This window comes from Garra rufa, chromosome 15 (assembly GCF_049309525.1).
Source record: "Garra rufa chromosome 15, GarRuf1.0, whole genome shotgun sequence".
NCBI lineage: Eukaryota > Metazoa > Chordata > Actinopteri > Cypriniformes > Cyprinidae > Garra > Garra rufa.
Genome location: NC_133375.1, coordinates 5,972,245 through 5,986,423, shown reverse-complemented (window position 1 = coordinate 5,986,423; position 14,179 = coordinate 5,972,245). Strand labels below are relative to the sequence as shown.

Sequence of the window (14,179 nt, the reverse complement as noted above, 5' to 3'; positions counted from 1 at the left end):
ACAAACAAAGGTCTTACGTGTTTGGAACGACATGAGGGTGATAATTAATGACAGAATTGTTATTTTTGGTGAACTATTTCTTTTAGTTTAAAGTCAAGTTATCAAAGTCATGGTATGTGGTCATTCACCATGTTTTGCTATGTGTTTTATGACTCATTTAATTTGTCAGTTAAGTTGTTCATTGCAGGATTCGATCACAGCCCTGCAAATATTTAGACCAGCGGCATGATTACAGATATGACGTTGCTTTTATACAAATGTTTAATAACCAAGAAGTTAATATTATGAAATATACATTTTACTTAATCTATTCTTGCCAAAAAAAAAAGACAAAACAAAACTGATGGTCACACATCTCAAAACAACACAGAGTAGTGGCGTTTTGTTCCTAAATGAATCAGTGTTGTGAAAGTATCAGTTGAGTGAATAATTCAATGACTCATTCATTAAGAGTGTAATAACGTAATGTGTAAAAAGCAGAGCTGTTTCCTGATTACATGCAATGTGGTTTATGTAATCAGATTCCAGAAAATAAATGCTTGCAATTAGATTATATTACATTAGGTTACTTTTTTTATTGATAACACGGTTATTCATAATTTATTGATCCTCCCAAATTTTTCTTTATCATTAAACTTAATAACCCCCGCAGTTCCTTTACAAACCTTGATGTAATGTAATGTTTAAGGCACTTAATGTTGTTAATAATAATAAAAGGAATACATTTTCTTTCTCTTTGTATTCTTATATCAACATAGTACAGGATTCTCATATTTGAATCAATGCAATAAACAAGTTAATCTAAAGTAATCTAAAAGTAGTCTGATTATATTACTTAAAATGAGTAATGTAACAAATTATGTTACTGACTGCAATTTTTGTCAGGTAATCTGGAATAGTGAGCAATCTATCCAGCAGTGGTTAAAAAGTCACTGAAACATTCCCTTCAATGCACAGACTGACCAAAACACCCTCACTGCAATTAGCAACTACTTTACGCTTTGGTGAACTGATGATTATTGTTTTTATAAGATCTGCTTATGCACCACTGACAGCTACGCCTGCTTTTCCCAAAAATCTAACATTTTCATACAAAATCACCACATTGTCAAACAGTTACAGTTTCCCGTGAGACTGGTTTGGACTGACAGTCTATGTGCAACGTGCAAACACGGTAAAAAGTCAAAGGTCTGTATCTCAGCACTCTTTGGCCCATCAAACTCAAGGACCAGCACTAACTGCTGACCTGCACTATACACGACACAGCAGACATAAACTCAGCATTTAACTCCTCATGTAGCTGATGAAAAAGTAAGAACAGAGTGCTTATAACATGTAAAATTGCACCATTGGAGGTGCAGCCTCTGTCAATGAGGACGGTCATGAAATATGCAAGAGAAAGCCATCACAGAACAAGAAGCCATTAGAGCCTTGTGGCCTTCTGAAATATTCATAAGACCAAACAGAACACTCCTTCTTTTAGCTTAAAGTTTATAAACACACCGGAGAGAGACACAATGTATAAAAAAAACGGGACGCACATCACTCTTCCTGTCACCGCTTTACCTCTTACACTTTGTGAAAGACAAGATACACCAGAAAAGATGCTTTAAAAGTTCGTGGAAACTGTTTTCTCTGATCCAAGAGTAGCTTGAACCCGAGGTCCAACCATTATAAGAGGACAATTTCCTGACTTCCCCATCATACTGTAGCTTTCTCAACATGAAAGACAGGAAATGGATGTTGATTCCATTAGACTGCGTGTACATTAGTGCGCACTGCTAGCGCTAGACTACACATCATCATCCGTTATCATCAGTTATCATCAAACACTTAAGCCTGCATCGGAGCTGAACGACAGTAAGTGCATTACGGCTGCCTCGTGGCCTTTATAGATTCAATTTATTTTTATTAGCAAAACTACATGCAGATTTTCAGTGGATTGGATGTTTTTATTGTTTCCAAGAATGTTCTGAAAGGAAGTACACTGGCAAGTGTCTTTCCCAGAAATGCATTTGCTCATTTATCTTATACTGGAACATGGAGAGCATGATGAGATGAAATTCATTGGCTGTGTCTCAAAAACAAGAGCCGCCTACTCGGACTGAATTTTCGGGCACATTAAGATGCTGTGCGGTGCTTCCATAGGCTTTCCAAAGATCTCAAGAAGTGGCATGACAGTGCCAAAAACTTCGTGACTAAATGAGCAAGTCATAGTCTCAGCCTTTAGAAGTCACGCCATTGGCTGAACATCTGATGCATATGCACTGATACAAATGATTTTGTGGTAAAGTAAATAATACAAAAAACTAATTTCTAGATTAAATAATTGAGTTGAGGCAACATTAAAAGTGGAAACACTACAGAAGTTTCAAAGTCGTCATCGGACTGGTAGAATTATATCGCGTTCTTTAACTTTCTGCCTGGAAACAAAGATGCTGTGATGCCAAACCCCCTCACGAAAGAAGAAAGCCGTTGTGTTTACAACATTATCAGGATCAACAAAACACTGGAAAGATTGCGTACAAATTTTTTAGAATACGTTCAAGAGTTTTCCACACCGGTCTGTTATTGTGGGGACATTTCCACACGCCAAAATTAGACACGACACAAAACGAAAAGTGATTGCTTGATTTAGCTGTCAGTCATTTGGCTCATAGGCGGGCATTGGCCATTCAAAGCAGCCAAGGTTCCCAGACTTTCTGCCGTCAGTCTGAAGGTCTGGCTATGCGAGACTAAAGTAATTATAAGTGCATATTCACGTCTCAAGTGCTAACTAACATCGTAAGTTTTTTTTTTTTTTTCCATGCCATAGTTTCCTTTGGTTTGCTCACTGGAGATTTGTAAGTCAATCCCTTGTGAAAAAGAACCTGTGTGCACTTGTAGTGTACTTCAACATTTTTTAAGTACATTTTTAAAATACTGCTGGCAGATAACATTAATGAAACAAAAGTTGTACTTTCATGACTGTTTCTTAGTACACTTACATACACTGCACTCTGTCATGATGTCAAATTAAGAGTTGTACTTCAAAGTACATTTAAAATCTTCATGCTTTAATAATCTTTTGTGGCGCTTTACAGAAGTAGACTTATTTTAATGTGTTGACTAACATACTAAAGTACATGTAAAGTAGCCTACTTGATTATAACTGAACTGTAGTGTGTGTTTTTTGATATTTTGTTGAAAGGTACTATATTTTAAGTGTAAACTGCAAATTCATCTTAACAAATAATTACAAACATATTTAAATGCATGTTGTACACGTTAGAAATGACAGTAAAGTATATTTTAGTTTTAAATGCTTTACCTTAACCATTTCAAAAATAAATGACCCTGGACCACAAAACCAGTCTTAGGTAGCACAGGTATATTTGTAGCAATATCCAACAAGACAATGTATGGGTCAACATTATCGATTTTTCTCTTATGCCAAAAATCATTAGGATATTAAGTAAAGATCATGTTCCATGAACATATTTTGTAAATTTCCTACCGTAAATATATTAAAGCTTATTTTTTGATTTGTAATATGCATTGCCAAGAACTTCATTTGGACAACTTTAAAGGTGATTTTCTCAGTATTTTGATTTTTTCGCACCCTCAGGATTCCAGATTTTCATTTTTTAGTTGTATCTCGGCCAAATATTGTCCTATCCTAACAAACCTTAAATCAATGGAAAACCTATTTATTCAGATGTAATTCAGATATATTCAGGTATAAATCTGCATTTCGAAAATTGACCGTTATGACTGGTTTTGTGGTCTAGTGTTACATATAATTATGAAATTACACATAAAGATGTACTAAAGTCCTACTTAAAGGAGTAGTTCACTTTCATAACAACAATGTACAGACAATGTCTCATCTCTGCGCAGCGCATGCGAAGTCTGTGTATTTCAGGTAAATACAGTTAGGGTACGTCTAAAAACTCCCAGCTCGTTTTCTTCCCTAACTTCAAAATCACCTTAGATCGCTGCAAAAGTACCGACATAGTGTTTACAAAGTGAACATACAAAGAAACTCAAACTCCCTTTACAAAAAAAAGGTAAAAACACCATTATAGGACTATTTTGACATTGAAGACATAAACGAGATGGGAGTTTTTCGACATCCCCTAACTGCAATGGCCCGGATTCTACTGACTACACATTCACTGCGCAGAGACGAGACAAGACGAGCATTTGAGGTTAAAAAGTATATATATTGTCAGTTTGTTTCGAAAATAACCGATCGTTTCGATTTAGGTAAGACCCTTCCTCCTCGGCTGGGATCGTTTAGAGCCTTTTGAAGCTGCATTTCGGAAGTTCAAACTTCGGGTGCCATCCATATCCATTTATAGAGAGAAATCATGAAATGTTTTCCTCAAAAAAACACAATTTCTTTATGACTGAGGAAAGAAAGACATGAACATCTTGGATGACAAGGGGGTGGTAAGTACATTATCTGTGCATTGTTGTTATGAAAGTTAACTAATCCTTTAAGTGAGTACCAAAGTTCAATGAATTGCATTTAACATAAATACAAACTTTAACTAAATATAAACTTTAAAAATAATAATTAATTGTAAATAACATGACATTAAGTTTCCGAAAACAATTAATAATATCACTTAAGCATATTGCTTTACATTATTCACATTATTTCCACAATTTTTCCTCTTAGTACTCAGTATTCAATGTGCACTTTAAGTGTTCTTCAAAATTTTAAAGTATATTTAAAAAACGACTTGCAGATAATATTAATGAAACAAAAGAGTTAAGTGTACTTAAAGAGAGACACTGTCATGACTGTTTCTTCTATACACTTTTAAAAAGTGAACTCTGTAATAATGCCAAATTAAGAGTTTTACTTCTAAGTACAATTTTAATAATTATGTTTTAATAATCTTTGTGGTGCTTTACAGAAGTAGGCTACCCTTAATGTATTGTGTCGATCAACATACTAAAGCACATGTAAAGTAGACTACTTGGTTGTTATTTGATATGTTGTCGAAAGTTAATATATTTTAAATGTAAACTGAATCTTTACAAATCTATAGACTATTTTACAAAATTTGAATAAGTACGTTTTCCATTGATGTATGGTTTGTTAGGATAGGACAATATCTGGCTGAGAACTATCTGAGGGTACAAAAAAATCTAAATATTGAGAAAATCGCCTTTAAAGTTGTCCAAATGAAGTTCTTAGCAATGCATATTACTATTCAAAAATAGTTTTGATATTTTTACAGCAGAGAATTTACTAAATATCTTCATGGAACAAAAAAATAATTAATTTCAATCATTTTAACCCATACCATTTATTTTGGGATATTGCTACAAATATACCTGTGCTACTTCAGACTTTGTGGTCCAGGGTCACAAATGTGCAATTACAATTATATTTAAACGCATGTCATACACGTTTCAATAGAAATGACAGTGAAGTTTTTAGTTTATCATAAATGCTTGATGGTAATAACTATGAAATAATTTTGAAATCAAAGCTCTACTTAAGTGAGTAAAAAGTTCAATTCACTGCATTTAATATAAATTTAAACTATAAAAAAGTTATTTAATTGTAAATAACATGCAATTAAATGTCCAAAACAGTTAAGAACATCACTTAAGAAAATTCCTTTAAATCATACCTAATATGTAGTACTTATATTAAAATTATGCTAAAGTGTACTTCCTTTTCACAATAGCTAAAACTGCTTTGAAACACTGTAGCCTATGTTGTTAGATAAATAAAAGTGACTTGAGTTTACTGATGAAAAACTTTTTTCAAATAAGTTTTCCCCCCATCAATGATTAAAAGCTCTCCTGTCCCCATGTTGAGAGAAATTGTGAGTAAGATGTTACTTTAGGTCTAGAATAAATGTGAACATGCATTAATTCATCTCACTCACTAAAACAACAGATACAGTATTCCTCAAAATGAATAAAAACAGTGAAATTCAACACAAACCTGCAATAAATAAATATGTTAATTAATACAAATATCCTTTATGTATTTAATCCCATTTTATTAACCGATGTCTTTGCTGCCGACCTTCGATGATCCAATTCATCCAAACTAATAAGCAAAAATGACTCAAGATAATCATTTGATGTCCTTTTTGTATTGCTGAAGAGTTGACATTTTTTCTTCTGCGGTCTGCCATACAGATGTGAATTTACTTTTCCCTAAGCCTGAGGCTTTTGGTGTGAAAAGGCTTTTACATTGGCAAAAAATATAACTTTTTATATTAAAAACAATCAAGCAAGCCCTGCCCAGATTTAAAAAGCAACGCAAAAGAAACATAACACATTACTTTAAATAAAAAATAACTAAGTAACATAATTAGTTACTTTTTAAGGACTTTTTAATATAAAAGCAGCTTTCCCCAACACTTTACAATAAGGTTCATTAGTTATCATAAACAATGCTTCTACAACATTTATTAATCTTAATGTTAATTACTAATGCATTATTACAATCACAAGTTGTGTTTGTTAACATTAGTCAGTGCACTGTGAACTAGCATGAACAATGTGTTTGTGTTTGTTTTAAATAACATTAACACATTTGAATAAACACTGTAAGAAACGTATTGCCCATTGTTCGTTTGTTAGTAAACTAATGTGAACAGATGACACCGTATTGCAAAGTGTTACCCAGTTCCCACAGCAAATTGTTATCTAGACTTTTTCAGCAATCTTTCATCACTTTGAAAAGAAAGAAGATAAATGTCCATCAGCGCAGGAGACACATGGACGCGTACGTGCTGCCTTACATCATGTTCTCCTCTCCCAAAAACCTCCACAAAACACTGCGAATTAAATTACACAGCTCCAAAACAGCCAGCAGGCTTAACTCTGGGTAATTCTACCATTTCTAAACGAAACATTTTGTATATGAATCTTTCTCCAGCACAAAGAAAGTCAAGGGCGTAACTGTTTAACAGGCAATCCAGTGACGGCGATAATAAACCCTGACGCAAGCGCGATCACTCCCCAGGCGTCTTCTAAACCTAAACAAACGCCAGTGTGCACCTCAATGAGAACCTGTCCGTTTAACACGTGTAATAAGCAATATGGCATTTAATCGTTATAAAGAAGAGCATCGCACCGCTGAGCGCGCGCACACTGGCGCACACGCGCTCGCTCTCGCCTACCTGGATGCTGCACGAGATCTCGGAGTCGTCGAGCAGCCGAACCGTGCACTGGACCTCCTGCGTGAGGGAGGAGATGCTCGGACTCCGGAATCGAAGCATTTTCATGGCTCTTGGTTCCGCATAGCAAAGCAAAAAGCGCCTTTGGTTTGGGAGAGGAGCACGGGGTGTCGGTTACGCGTCGCTTATGTCGCCAGGCGGAGAGGAGGAAAGAGAGATGTCGCGTTATATGACCGGGAGAACGATCCCCCTTTTCGCTTCTCTCCCCTCCCTCCAGAACGCGCGCGCGCGCGCGCTTGCCTCACTCCATCAGTTCAATCACATCAGCGATATCAGCAGGAGTCACCTGGGATCAACAACTACACGCAATGTGTTGCCATAACAACGGGTGTTGTTTGTACATTTAATAGTTGCTATTTGTAGAAAACCATAAGAACCATTCATATGGGATTGAGTTTTAAAGTGTATTTAATTATTTGTTTGTTTGTTTCATTTAAAGGGAGACACTGCAGGCAAAAACACTGTTTTGAGATTTGGGGCTTTTTGGTGTTTCATAAAGTGTTTTTTCAGACTAGTGGAAAGAAAACACCCAAAAGACACTGTTAAGTGTTTCTTTTATAGCTCTTTATCTATCTGTGACAAAAGTTTTTAATTTCAATAAATATTTTTAAAGGCCGTTTTCTGAAAATGAGTTTTTTTCTCCGACACTGAGCCATAAATCTCCACTTCGGTAGCACTTACACACACCAAACTTTACATTTCTATTCCTGTCTATATCCTGAAGGTTTTTACAGAGGGATTTGTTCATTTATAATTTTATTTTATACATTTTATTCCCACCAAAATGGTTAAAAAAAAAAAAAAAAATACATTGTTTTCTCTCTGTTTTGTTTTTATCTGAATTATAAACAACCCAAAATCCCGTCTGTAAAAATATTTGACTCTAATATGTGACCCTGGACCACAAAACCAGTCATAAGGTTAAATTTTACAAAACTGAGATGTATATAGAATATGAAAGCTCAGTAAATAAGCTTTCTATTGATGTATGGTTTGTTAGGATAGGACAATATTTGGCCGAGATACATATATTTGAAAATCTGGAATCTGAGGGTGCAAAAAAATCAAAATCCTGAGAAAATCACCTTTAAAGTTGTCCAAATTAGGTTCTTAACAATGCATATTACTAATCAAAAATTACATTTTGATACATTTACAGTAGGAATTTTACAAAAAATCTTCATGGAACATGATCTTTACTTAATTTCCTAATGATTTTTGGCATAAAAAAAAAATCAATCATTTTGACCCATGCAATGTATTTTTGGCTATTGCTACAAACATACCCCAGCGACTTAAGACTGGTTTTGTGCTCCAGGGTCACATATGTCAAAAAAATTAAACAGGAATTTTGAAACTGACTTCATCCAGTGTTTAGATTTTTGTACTAGAAATGCAAATTATTTCATTAAATAATGCCTCATTTACATATTTAAACCTAAAATTATTTTTTCACCTGCAATGTAATGTCACTGGTGTTTACTGTGGTAATAAAATGTGAAGTAGTATACTATTGTGGTGGGAAATATTGTGTAATTATTTATAGGCCTACACTCTTAAAAATAAAGGTGCTTTAAAAGGTTGTTCACAGCGATGCCATAGAAGAACCATTTTTGGTTCCACAAAGAACCATTCAGTCAAATGTTCTTTAAAAAAACATCTCTTTCTTACCTTTCTCTAATCTGAAGAACCTTCTTTCGCTTCAAAAAACCTTTTGTGATACATAAAGGTTCTTAAAGGTTCTTTATGGAACCATTTAAACAAAAAGGTTCTTCTATGGCATCATGAAGCACCTTTATTTTTAAGAGTGTATGCAACAATATTCTTTTCCTCTGTCTGGGGTCTTTTTATTAAAGGTTTCCTACGGTCTTGGAAAGTTTGTAATTTTAAGTGTGATTTCTAGATTTAATAATAAATACCAAAATAAATACACCTGGAAAAAGTTATGGAAATTTCTAAATAAATATGAATTGGCTTAATGTAAGTGAAAAGGGTTTTATAATCCTTCAATCACAGAGTTTGTAAAGGTTGGCTATTGTTTTTAATAGACACTGTAATGGACCTTGTTGGTCTCTACTGGTAATTGGTCGCCTTCTTGGTGACTTGTTAAACCACTAAATCCTAATGTAATGTGTTTCACCATTTTTTTAATGGTTGTACTGGTTCTAAAGTTGATGGTTTGTGTTTAGTGGAAACCATTAGAATTTCTGTGATGGTTTCTTTTTTTCAGCAGGGTTATTCATTAATCCTGAACATTTCTTACTTTTAGACAATGCTGTGTCCGAATATACACCTTTTGTACTATATGTGACCCTGGACCACAAAACCAGTCATAAGGGTCTTTTTTTATTTATTAAGAATAAATGTGACCATGGACCATGAAACCAGTCATAAGGGTAATTTTTTTGAAATTGAGATTTATAGATCATCTGAAATAAATAAGCTTTCCATTGATGTATGTTTTGTTAGGATAGGAAAATATTTGGCTGAGATACAACAATTTTAGAAAATCTGGAATCTGAGGGTGCAAAAAAATATAAATATGTGACCCTGGACCACAAAACCAGTCTTAAGTCGCTGGGGTATATTTGTAGCAATAGCCAAAAATACATTGTATGGGTCAAAATTATTGATTTTTCTTTTATGCCAAAAATCATTAGGAAATTCAGTAATGTTCCATGAAGATTTTTTTGTAAAATTCCTACTGTAAACATATCAAAATGTAATTTTTGATTAGTAATATGCATTGTTAAGAACTTAATTTGGACAACTTTAAAGGTGATTTTCTCAGTATTTTGATTTATTTGCACCCTCAGATTTCAGATATTCAAATAGATGTATCTCGGCCAAATATTGTCCTATCCTAACAAACCATACATCAATAGAAAGCTTATTTTTTGAGCTTTCATATGATGTATACATCTCAGTTTTGTAAAATTTAACCTTATGACTGGTTTTGTGGTCCAGGGTCACATATGGAGAAAATCGCTTTTAAAGTTGTCCAAATGAAGTTCTTAGCAATGCATATTACTACTCAAAAAATACGTTTTGATATATTTACGGTAGGAAATTTACAAAATATGTTCATGGAACATGATCTTTACTTAATATCCTGATTTTTGACATAAAAGAAAAATGTATAATTTTGACCCATACAATGTATTTTTGGCTATTATTACTACTAATATACCCGTGCTACTTATGACTGGTTTTGTGGTCTAAGGTCACATATGGTATATGAAAAGCAGTATGTAAAATAAGAATGGGTTTAATGAATAATTCAATGAATCATTCATAAAAACTCATTAGATTCATTAAGACTTTGTCGCCACCTATTGGTGCAGCGATGTAACCTGCAGGAAAATGACCAACCTTGGTGCACAGACTAAGAGTCTGGTCTGATATTACATAATACTTTATTGAACACAAATGTAATATGTACACATTTTCTTAAGCAATTTTCTGAAGTCCTTTTGTAGGCTAACATCTGTAATGAATCCAAACGTCTTGCATATTGGACATCAAAAGTTCACTCAAAATAAATAAATGAATCTACATTTTTTTTACATTTTAAAATATTCATTATATGTACACATGTATAAAAAATATTTTAGATTGACAAATGAATTTTGTAAATAAAATAAGAAATAACAGTATTCTTATTAGTATTTATTTTTTTATTATTATTAAACTGCCAGTTATTTAACAAAGAGTTTTACTTCAAGCATATAAGGCCATATTCATGTATATTTAACCTCCATTAACACATTAAAAAACACTGACAAATGATGTGCGCAAACACACTGTACCTTCAGTGGTGTGCAGAGATTCCTCAAAGTTTTTTTTTTTTTTTTAATCAAATGTAAATTAATGTTCCAGTCACATTTTCACTGGTTAAATAAACAATCACCAATCACAGCCGAACATAACCAATCATATCCAATCATATAGCAATGGAGGCCTTGTCTCCTCTCACGTGACTTTCATTCTCAATTAATTACCCCCCACCAAACTCACCGGATACTTTAGGGGGTCTGTTAAAACTCATTGGGCTCAGGGAAGGCGACTTTTTCTACTGGTGCCGCTATTGGACAATGTTTCTTTAGAATAAGAGTGATTTATTCACCATATTTTTCCTGTACGAGTGGGCGTGGCCATTTGTACATTGTATGGGTTTGCCCTCCCATCTCATCCACTTCCAGCTATTTATAGCTGTTCAAAACAGCTAGTTTTGCTGCTTTATATTGCAAACTAGGGTTTCTTATCACATTATATGAATGTATTATCTTAAATATGAATTATGCACTTTATTTACTCGTTATATACACATTACCAGAAAACAGCTTACTTCCACATTGAAAAATAAGTTGGGTGCACTTTTTAAAGTTGTATTTCGTAATACTGGCATTGTTTTATTTTTGTAATACAAATTTATTTTGATCAAACATTTTGAGGAGAAACTGCCTCTGCATTCAGTATGCCTTTAAATAACCAAAAATGTATCCTTATCATTAGGCTTTATTACATATAAACATGAAATGTAAAATGTATTTAGATCCAATACATTCATTACATACAGTCAACCCCAAAATTATTCATACCCCTGGCAAATTCTGACTTAAAGTTACTTTTATTCAACCAGCAGTTTTTTTTTTTTTTTTTTTTTTTTTTTTTTAGAAATTACACAGACATCTCCCAGAAGATAATAAGACAATGTACAAGAGCCATCATTGTGGAATAAAATATTGCTCATCTTTTATTTACATTTGAATAAAAAGTGGCATGTCCAAAATTATTCATACCCTTCTCAATAATCAATAGAAAATCCTTTATTGGCTATTACAGCAATTAAACACTTCCTATTATTCCTATAACAGCTTTTTGCATGTCTCCACTGGTATTTTTGCCCATTCATCTTTAGCGATGAGCTCCGACTCTTTCAGGTTGGAGGGTCTCCTTGCCATCACCCTGATCTTTAGCTCCCTCCACAGATTCTCAATTGGATTTAAGTCAGGACTCTGGCTGGGCCACTGCAGACGTAAATGTTTTTGTCTGCTAACCATTTCTTCACCACTTTTGCTGTGTGTTTTGGGTCGTTGTCGTGCTGAAATGCTCACTGGTGCCCAAGGCCAAGTTTCTCTGCAGACTGTCTGATGTTGTTGTTGAGAATTTTGATGTATTGCTCCTTTTTCATGGTGCCATTTACTGTGATTAGGTTCCCTGCTCCACCGGCTGAAAAACACCCCCAAAACATTAGGTTCCCACCACCATGTTTGACAGTGGGGATGGTGTTCTTAGGGTTGAAGGCTTCTCCTTTTTTACACCAAATGAAGGCTACATCTTTGTGGCCAAACAATTCAATTTTTGTTTCATCTGACCATAAAACAGAAGACCAGAAGTCTTCTTCTTTGTCCAGATGAGCATTTGCAAAGGCCAAGCAGGCTTATGTGTGCCTTATCTGGAAAAGTGTGCAGTGTCTGTTGGACTGTCTGCCTTGAGATGTTGCCACCAGCAGAGCCCAGATTCATCAGGATGGCCTTGGTGGTGATCCTTGGATTCTTTTTTTTACCTCTCTCACTAAGTATTTTTAATAATACTTTGCACTGTAGCCACTGGAACTTCAAAACATTTAGATATGGCTTATAGCCCTTTCCTGACTTGTGAGCAGCCACAGGTCCTCAGTGAGCTCCTTTGTCTAATGCTGCCTTCATGTGCTATCGTAATTATAGTAAATACCAAAATCCGACATCTAAATTGCACATGAACACCCACTCATGTTGTAATTTCCACTGGAAAGCTCGAAATTTTTTATGATACCCGAGTTGCCGAGATGGGATAAACTTTGACCTTTCAACATGGCGGACAGCAACAAAACTATACTGAATGATAAGCATTGCATGATGTTAAAAGTTATCTGCTGTTTAGTTGGTTAGTTTGTAGCCCCCATAATGCTGGGGCATAAAGAATTTTAATAACGTCGCTATTTAAACGTAGCGTTGTCTTTAAAAATACCGTTAAGAGAAGATGCTAGCTAGTCGTGGCTCACCTCCAGTAAGGTGCTGTGCGGTACAGTGTTCTGAAGGAGGCAATTTTCTCATGTTATTTTATTCGGTCTGTTTTACCAAAGTAGCATGTGAGGACAAATTGCGAGTCCGCCATGTTTCTCTTCACTACGACAACAAAAGCACCTGAACACAACACACTGGTAATTTCCACTTCACAAGTGGAAAGCATCATCTTTCCCATATCACATGAAGGCAGCATTAGTCATGACTGTCCACAAACCAACAGCAGAGAGCTTGTTTTTTTCACCTGTTGAGTTGATTAAAACAGCTGTTCCCAATGAATCAGGGTAATTAGGATGCTTTAGAACAGCTTGGACTATTTGGAATGGTATAGAACTTTGGATTTTCCCATAGACTGTGACAGTTTGCAAAGGGTATGAATAATTTTGGACATGACACTTTTTGTTCAAATGTAATAAAAGCTGAGAATTTTTTTTTTCCCACAATGATGCCTCTTGTACATCGTCTTATAAAAAAAAAAAAAAAAACTCGCTGGTTCAATAAAAGTAACTTCAAGTCAGAATTTGCCAGGGGTATGAATAATTTCGGGCTTGACAGTACAACACAATACCTGACGAGAATGAAATAAGCGTTTCAAGTAACAGACTTTGAAAAGTAGATTAGCATCTTTATTGAAAACAACTGAAGATTGTATGCCTTTGATTCATAGTGCAGAGAACAGAAGTTTATTTATTCAACAGTGTGGAAGCAGAGGCGCTGACAGATGAGCGTCCGTCCCAGCAAACTTCTGTTCTTCTGGTGAGTCACTGTGATCAGGCTAACAGAACTATGCAGCAATTAGAAGGAGTGTGTGTGTGTGTGTGACGGTGGTAGTTTGGTTAAGAGAGTGTGTGGTGAGGTGTTTCAAAACAGATATTAGAGACATTATCAGCTTGAGAAAGGAGGCGAAACATT

At 34.6% G+C, this 14,179-nt stretch overlaps 1 protein-coding gene across 2 annotated transcripts in view; it reads right to left on the bottom strand.

Moving 5' to 3' along the window:
* Window positions 1-7,247, bottom strand: part of frmd3 (FERM domain containing 3) — a 91,797-nt gene extending 84,550 nt beyond the window's left edge. For both annotated transcript variants that reach the window (XM_073818514.1, XM_073818513.1), the window contains exon 1: window positions 7,143-7,247. In XM_073818514.1, the coding sequence (XP_073674615.1) occupies window positions 7,143-7,247 (105 nt within the window). The remainder of the gene's footprint in view (window positions 1-7,142) is intronic.
* Between the last annotated feature and the right edge of the window lie 6,932 nt (window positions 7,248-14,179).